Source organism: Anarrhichthys ocellatus, unplaced genomic scaffold (genome assembly GCF_004355925.1).
Source record: "Anarrhichthys ocellatus isolate YVR2014 unplaced genomic scaffold, GSC_Weel_1.0 scaffold38, whole genome shotgun sequence".
Classification (NCBI taxonomy): Eukaryota; Metazoa; Chordata; class Actinopteri; order Perciformes; family Anarhichadidae; genus Anarrhichthys; species Anarrhichthys ocellatus.
Window position 1 is genome coordinate 3,337,227 of NW_022280068.1, and position 8,074 is coordinate 3,345,300.

The 8,074-nt window shown below is 38.4% G+C and overlaps 1 protein-coding gene across 2 annotated transcripts; it reads right to left on the minus strand.

Moving 5' to 3' along the window:
- Nucleotides 1–6: 6 nt before the first annotated feature.
- LOC116394216 (multidrug and toxin extrusion protein 1-like) lies at nucleotides 7–8,074 on the minus strand. Of its 2 annotated transcripts, XM_031867144.1 has the most exons (10): nucleotides 7,758–8,074; nucleotides 6,279–6,380; nucleotides 6,075–6,143; nucleotides 5,705–5,853; nucleotides 4,774–4,816; nucleotides 4,584–4,628; nucleotides 4,396–4,493; nucleotides 3,535–3,632; nucleotides 1,274–1,455; nucleotides 7–679 (listed from the first exon to the last, which is right to left on the minus strand). In XM_031867144.1, the coding sequence occupies exons 1-10, from the start codon at nucleotides 7,926–7,928 to the stop codon at nucleotides 515–517; spliced, it is 1,122 nt and encodes a 373-aa protein (XP_031723004.1). In that variant the 5' UTR covers nucleotides 7,929–8,074; the 3' UTR covers nucleotides 7–514. The 2 variants fall into 2 exon arrangements, with proteins under 2 accessions (XP_031723004.1, XP_031723005.1); XM_031867145.1 differs by lacking the exons at nucleotides 7–679; nucleotides 3,535–3,632 and having other exon boundaries at nucleotides 1,316–1,455; nucleotides 7,758–8,071.

An 8,074-nucleotide genomic window follows, 5' to 3' on the forward strand; every position in this document is an offset into this window, starting at 1 on the left:
CCAGGGGAAGAGGTGAACACAAGAAAGTGGAATATTGCAAATGGAATGGTTCAAGTGTGAGAAAATCTGTTTAGTTTATACATTAAATTCCTCCCTCGGGCCATTCTGTGAATTACATGGCAAGTCTTGAAAAGAACGTTCAGACCTAACATCAATTCAAACAAAATGCATTCATGAGATTCAGTCCAGACTACGTTGAGCTGACATATACAGCCGGAGTGGCGATAAGGCCCAGAAAAAGAGCTAGTGGACCATAATGACCCAGTAGACCGCTTGATCACTCCATCAAGTATCTCTTGTTTTTACTCTGTATTGCTTTAGTACATTTATGTATTAACACTGTATTTTCAGTTGATTGGCATACAGTTCTAATGTATTACTATGTATAGTTTTCAATGTCTTGTATGACATGTCTGCATTGCTGGTAGTGTTAAGAGGACTTTTTGTGTTAATGAGATGTGAATGATGTCAAATATATTTTTAATACAAATGGCCACTAAACTATCACTACCGCTCAAGTGAAAAGGTTATTCAGGCAACATGTACTGCACAGTTTGCATTGGGTCTTACGTGCACAAATGATGGGGATTTTGGAAGACAACTTGGCCTGCTCTATGTTTCCTGCACCAAGAGCATTCCCAACACGTACACTGGCAGCAGCAGACAGTCCTAATGGGAACTATGGAAAGTAATGGGCAAAAATGTATTTAAAGCTACTTTTCCTAAAAGAGATAGTTTGGATTTTCTGGAGTAATAAAAGGAGAAGACAAGAGTACCAGCAAGGAAGAATATTTTCAGGGCTTTATCTTGACATCAGACCGCCCTTTACATTGGGACACTGAAGCGGTTATCTATACTCTCTTCAAAGCCACCAGACTCCATTCACAAAACCAGTAATAAAAATCTGAATTAACATAAACTTTACATCATGCAATAAATTTTCTTTAATATAGCATACAATTGAACAGATTTTTTGAGGTGGGTCTTTTTCATGTGGCTAAAATATGTTGTGCTGCTGCCCCCATCCACATCAGTACGTTGCTTTGCTCCCGTTACGGTACTCTTGTCCGCTTCTCCAGATTGGGGGCGTGTCGACCGCCATCTATTGTATACATTGACTATGGATAAGACCAACATACAACCCTACTTCAAAAGATGCAAACTATCCCTTTAACTATAATTTCATTAGAGCAGTGAGCAACACACAAGCAGAGGGTTAGCCTTTAAAATGAATACATAATTATTGGTAGGGCAAAACATATAGAGGACTTACCATGTAAGCTACAACCGCCAGCTCATAAACTATGGACTGAGCTCCCAGCTCAACCTCACTAATCAATCCGGCCAGGAATCCTCCTATTTCAAACATCCACCACTCCAGACAAAGCATGAGCATACTGGGGATGGCCAGCTTAATGAAGGGTCCCCATTCCTGCAGACAGTCCAGTGACCAACCTGTGGGACGGATGTCTTTACATTAAGCTGTTGGGTATCTTTTCATTTCTTATATCATGTTAGAGCTAACTCCTGTGAGCAGTTGGTTATGCTAAAATCACAATTCAAAAAAAAGGATGGACAAAGACCGAAGTGACAAAAGACAAAATCTATCTGAATGAGTATATTATTCGAAATGATTCAAATATTGCAAGTGTATTTTAGAATTTGTAAAAGTCAGGGTTCATACACATTTTGACCAATGGATTTCCATAACTTTTCCATGACTTTAAACCAAATTTCCATGACCAAACATTTTGTGAAATCTCAGTGTATACATGAAAAAGTGAGAAAATGTAGTATTTAAAGTAACAATGAGAATTCCAAAGCATATAGTATAACTTCAAATGACACAAACGAATGAGAGACAATAGTTTGATTACAAGAATAAACATTTATAAATATACTCTGGTTGACAGGCATTCATAACACTGACACATCAATAAGAGCTTTAGTAGGTAGTAGCATCCAGCTAGTGCACATATTGCTTTCCCTTTTGTAGTGCAATTTTTTCATTGAACCCTGTTACTATAGGGCTTAATATTAACTTCCACTGTTACTGTACAGCTGTTAGAATTGTGGCCTATCTTCTATTTGCAATTAATATGCATTCAATCCAGTTCAATTATTTAAATGAAAATGATAATCTACTCTGGCTAAGGTAACTTATCAAGAGTAAAATAATAGCTGTGATCTATACACACCTCTGCATTAGCAACCTGCTGAAATGAAGGTACAGGCACCTTAACCCTCTCATTACTATTATAGGTTATTGAGAGCAACGTGGGACTGTTAGTACACTGGCTGTGGTCATTACAGTGAACAGTGTGTAAAGTGTGATGAGAGGGCATGCGAGCCCTTGTTGCTATAGTTTATCTCCTTGGAGCAGAGGCTGCATTTAGTATACCCTGCCTTATCAATGTATTTAAAATACTGTGACAGCAGGAAGCTGTACTGCTCTCCCTTCACATCTGTCCACCTTTATCCAGACCCAGCTCCACTCACTCCACTCCAGCCCTGCGTCAAGCTGCGCTACAGACAGCCTCCTCTTCCTGAAGCTCTTTGACCTCATCTCATCAGTATCTGGGCCCCATGTTTCGTGGTCATTAAAGTTATTCTGACCACGAAATCATCCTCATTCTACTTTGAGTTAAAAAAACAACCTGCAACCAGATGTGCCGGTGTTCCGGTTTAACGTTAATGAGTGACCGCGTGAACTGAACCGGAACACAGGGGGCTGCATGTTTCATCGCGTTACGTTTTTTCCTTCTAAATCGCGATAATGATGAACGTTAAAAGTCGATAAAGTTCCGCATGCAGTGGACGTTAACTTAACCCAGCAAGTCTGAACGATAACGGAACATAACGTAACTTAAACGGAGGGAAATGAAGACGCTGTAGACATCTTAACGCTGATTGGCTGAGACTCGACACATCAAAGATGTTCTATTGCGAAGATCACGAAATCACATTTTCTCCTCGTCTCACTCCAATCTGAGAAATGCTGGCTGGCAACTCAGCGTAAATTAACGACATGAAAATATGAATATAAAAACATTTCCATGACTTTTCCAAAACTTTTGGGATTTTATTTTTTTCAAGCACTTTTCCAGGCCTGGAAATAACCATTTTAGAATTCCATGACCGTACGAACCCTGAAAAGTGGGCTTAAAGCTAAACAGAGCTCAGGTTGAAAAGGTTCAGTCAGTTTATACACAAGTGTTAAGTTAGGTCAGAATGGATGTACTATTGGCAAATTATTGCTAGTCTTATACAACATCCTTACTTAAAAGTAAATCCTAACTCGGGCCAGCTGCGTCATCCCATTAACCACTCTGGCCCACTACGTTAAACAGTTACAGAGTGCAACTTTATCTTGTCAAACATTAAGAACTGGAAAGTTCATAATAGACAACCAATAAAGAAGTTGCAAAATACCAGAGGCTTGAATGATGAAAGAGAATGAAATTACTGGATAGAATAAGATAATGAATGCAGTCAACCCAATAAGAAGAAAAATCTATATAAATTACAACGGACCTCCCCATGTGGCCTTATGCAGACCCCTGCAGCAGATGTAGATGTATAAGACCACAGCCAGCACATACTGTGAGATAGCATTAGCTGCAGCAGATCCACTTCAAGAAGAAAGAAACAGCAGATTTAGACCAAAGAAGAAATGAGAATCATATTCACATTTTGTTGACAGCTGTTCATGGTTCATGGTTATGAAACTGTACTTTATATACATTATGTGTTCAGATGGTCATTCGGATTAAAATAAAATATGTTACTGAATAATAACACACTGAGTGACAAGATAAATGGATGTCTCTGTACAATGTCATCCAATACAACAATCTGGTAATAAACACTACATTAGTGAAACTGACAAATAATATTAATTGTTGAATTGGACAGCTGGTTGATTAAATTTGTAAAACATATATTACTGAAAAACATAAGAATGGTATGGACGGATGGACAACCTGAAAATATAATGCAGTCGCTGGTATGGAGTCATAATAAATAAGATCAACTATGTTGCAGTTTACTGCTCCAACCTAGTGAAAAGTCCTGAACATATATTCAACATTTTGGTGAACTATATTCAATATATTCCCTTAAGTAACTCAGCGAGAACGACCAACAGAGCACAGCTGTAAAGGAAAGGTGGGGTGCGCATATAAGCGTCACAAGCCAAAATCATATTTGAAAATTAAATTTGATTAACCATCCAACCCTAGTGTATATACTGTAGCATATTCAATGAAACTTACTTATGTGATGTGGCATGTTCATCATTATAAGCATGCATCAGTGAATAGACATCAGAGTGTTTCTAAATGGCACAATTGAGTGTTAAGCTCTACTACAAAATAATGATGTTGGAAAACTCACGCAACGCCCAACTCCAGACGGAAGAGGAAAACGTAGTTGATGATTGCGTTGAGGATATTTGCAATTGCTCCAGTCACAACCTGAGGCCATATAATTCCCTGTAAACCACAACACCTGGTATTAATATCATTTTTAATAACTTTGGTCCAGCCATAAACTTTAACATCAGTGGGTTTGTATTGCTGCACCTGATTTTGAAGATACCTCCCTTGCAGCTGGTACATAAAAGCAGCCTGAAAAATAAAATAGAAAATGTAATCAGTGTCACTTTGGCATTCTGTTGGCAAATTTGACCTTGAGAGTAATAATCGAGCAAAATCCTCTGTATGCATTGTATCATTATCTTCATACAAAGAGTTTAGAATGCACCAAACTCACCGGCAGGGCAGGCATGAAGATCATCACATACAGCTGGGCGAGACTTCATGCAGAAAGGTAAAAAACAAATGTGATTGTGAGGTTGAAACATATGACTGTACATATAATGTATATATAAAATAGGAGGTTATGATTCATTGGGATTCATCCTCTGGTGACAATGTTGGGTCTGGATCTAAATCATGAATATAACTATAACTATATTTCTTTAAAAACTGAACATAATTAGAGAATGAACATAGATGAGCATTTAGCAGCTAAAAAACAAGATATTTCCTTCAGGAGTTGGTGGAGATTAAACCAGAGCTAAAAGGAGCGTGAATATTGGACTTTAATTAATCAGGTGGCTAGGTGAAATGAAAGCTATAGTTGCTTGTGTCTCCAGGATGTGTAAATAAGCAACAATTTGCCACTATAACCATACTTAGCTGACAGAGTTGTGCTTATAGTTTTGTTCTGCTGCCCCTGTGTGGTGAAACATTTAATTTAATGCAGCTTTAATGTAGACAGTGTTAAGATGTGACATTCATTCCACAACAGTTTGTCAGTCTAGATAAGCCCACATGCCCAGCAGTGTCACTAAATGAGATGCCGAACGAAAATACTCTCATCCATAAACTACCATTTGAATGTTAATATGATCCGGAACATAATTTGGCCCTTTAAGATGGCAATATTATCCATTTTGGGGAACTCTGATAGCCTGTAGCTCATTGGAAAATATGAGAATTCTGGAACAATTTTCCAGGACAATACAAGATTTTCAAGGACTTTTCTCAAATGTTCCAAGTGTTTTCCAGAACAGGAAAAGTGGTCAACTGTTTTCCAGGTTTTCCAGGACACGTGGAAACCCTGCCACACGTACAGCAGAGTTACTAAAGGGAAAGATGCTGAAGGTGTATATTGTTTAGGGGATTGAATAATGGCTCACCTGGCAATCTCTGGGCTCTGTTTGACAGCAAGTAGGAGAGGTTCAGTGTTGATGAGGATAGCCCAGCAGGGGAAACAGGCCAGCAGCAGAATCAGAATCCCCCTCTGGAGAATCACACCCACGCGCTTCAAGTTACCGCTCCCATACGTCTGCATGAAACAGGTAGACGGATACCCAAATAAGCAGAGTTAGAAAACACCAAATCACACCAATGACCACGGGTGTGATGGGTCAAAGAAAACTAACATGATACGAAAGCTCATTGTTAAGTTGTTTTAAAGGGGACCCCAGGAAAACCTGGGAACCCAGCAGTAACAGTTGTGTCCATCTTGATCAAATTAAGTGAAAGAGCAACATCTGGTGACCCTACCTGAGATATGAGGGTATCACAAGTCAACGATAATCCAGTTCCAATGGAAATACCAGTGACATTGACCACCTGCGAAAAAAAAAACGTTAATAAAAATACATAACTCAGGGAAAAAAACATATATATTAAATGATAATTCAGACGCCAGTACTGTAAGGGGGATACCAGTCCAAACACAGTTAGGACTCCAGAAAGTCTCCTCACCGCTATTGATAATGCTACTCCTGCTAGTTCAGTTTTCCCCAGATGACCACAGAAGACAGTGCTGACGAAACTGATCATGAAGACCATCAGCTGGGAAATGACCTGAAGTACAAAGACAAACACAATGCCCTTCTTCATTTTCTTGTTTATATGAATGGCAGATTCATTGATATAAAAATAAATAAAAACATGAGGTACCATAGACAATTTCAGTGAGTAAAGACCTAATAGATAGTTAGCCTTACCGCATTCAAAATAACAAATAGCCTATATAAGGGCTCATGTGTTGTTGTGGTTCTCACCATCTTTGGAAGCAATTTTACATGAGAAGTGTAACAATTTGATAAATATTCTAAATAATGAACTAAATACCATTGGTTGTAGATTGGTATTCGATTGGTTAGGTGGATTACTGCGTTTTATTTAACAATGTAATGATCTATGACAAACTAAAAACACAAGCAACTCCAATACATTCCTGCACATTGAAACATGAAAACAAGCGAGTGAGTTCGCCTATAAATAAATAAGTAATCATACAGTACAAGGTACACTGAGAGTGCAGCCTTTAAGTATTTAGACAATGATGAGGCTCATGTTTTAACTTTTGCCTTCTATCTGGGAGCAAGTGTTCATGGACTCCAGACCCTCAAGGAGCCAGTAGACTCCAGGTTCCCCATGTTTTGTTTGTGGTAATTTGGTTATTGCAAATATGTTTGACAAAACTGTAAGCCGCACTAAAACCACAATACAAACTGGAATTAAAAGGAACCTTAAATGACACCTGTATTGTCTGGCCTACATATTCTTAAAGCCCCCCATCTTGTAGAGGGGTCTGGGTTTATTTCATATATATTTATATAGCAGAGATGCTCACAAGTATTTTTGGGCAAGTCAAAGTCAAGTATCTTTTAGTTGTAATGAATGTTGCTATTTAGAACACCGCACTGCCATATCTAAAAAAAAAAATCAATGTATTATCATCGCTACATTATCTAGTATACATTATCAACATTAATTAGGTGTTTGGTATACGATCACTTTAAACAAGCTATTGCAATGCATAATGAAAAAGAAAAACACAATGAAAACTTTCCTTTCAAGTAAATCACCATCTTGTGCCCCTAAAATAAATTTAGTCAGGGTTACGGGAGAGTATTCCTCATATTTTGTATGCAATAATAGTAATAGAGTATAACACCAGGTCTCCAATTAATAACAGTTTATGATCTACTGTAATTTAACACATCCTTGTAGCCCCTCAAACCCTGAGATGCTCACTAAGTTAAGTCTCTTCTTAAAGTTACAAAAAACGAATTGCTAATGCTCACACAATGCACAGCAAGTGTAAGAAACATGAAGACATTCATTTAACTTGGAACATTTAATTCCAAGTTAAAAGTCAGCACTCGAATATCCGTCAATGTTTCATTATAAGTTAATTTCAAGCATCAAACACACGCAGTAGAAGAGTCTTACCACCGGTCCAGCCAGTTTGCCAAGTTGAACCAGCTCTTTTCGAAAATCGGGCAGAATTAAATCACGTAGTTTCTTCAGACAACAGTCTCGGGGTCCCTGAACACAGCAAGGCGCTTCATCTGCTTTCACTCCTTCGGAATATTGATTTGGTGTTTTACTGGAAACATCCATGGCTGCGGTGTGTTCTCAACAGACGGGTTGGTCCAATTTTTCGTTACTGCTGATTTCCCTTTCACAGTGACAGACAAGGTGAGACGCGGTTGGTTCAATTTGTGACCGATAACCGAGCATAGGAAAGGTTACACACGTGGACCCTG

What these genes read in the sequence shown, in the direction of transcription:
- LOC116394216 (XM_031867144.1), bottom strand. Translation starts at nt 7,928, where the DNA reads ATGGATGTTTCCAGTAAAACACCAAATCAATATTCCGAAGGAGTGAAA. An exon ending in CGTCTGGAGTTGGGCGTTGC is followed by an intron (nt 3,633 to 4,395) that starts GTGAGTTTTCCA and finishes TTCTTCTTGAAG; the next exon opens with TGGATCTGCTGCAGCTAATG. An exon ending in TGGCGGTTGTAGCTTACATG is followed by an intron (nt 680 to 1,273) that starts GTAAGTCCTCTA and finishes TACTTTCCATAG; the next exon opens with TTCCCATTAGGACTGTCTGC.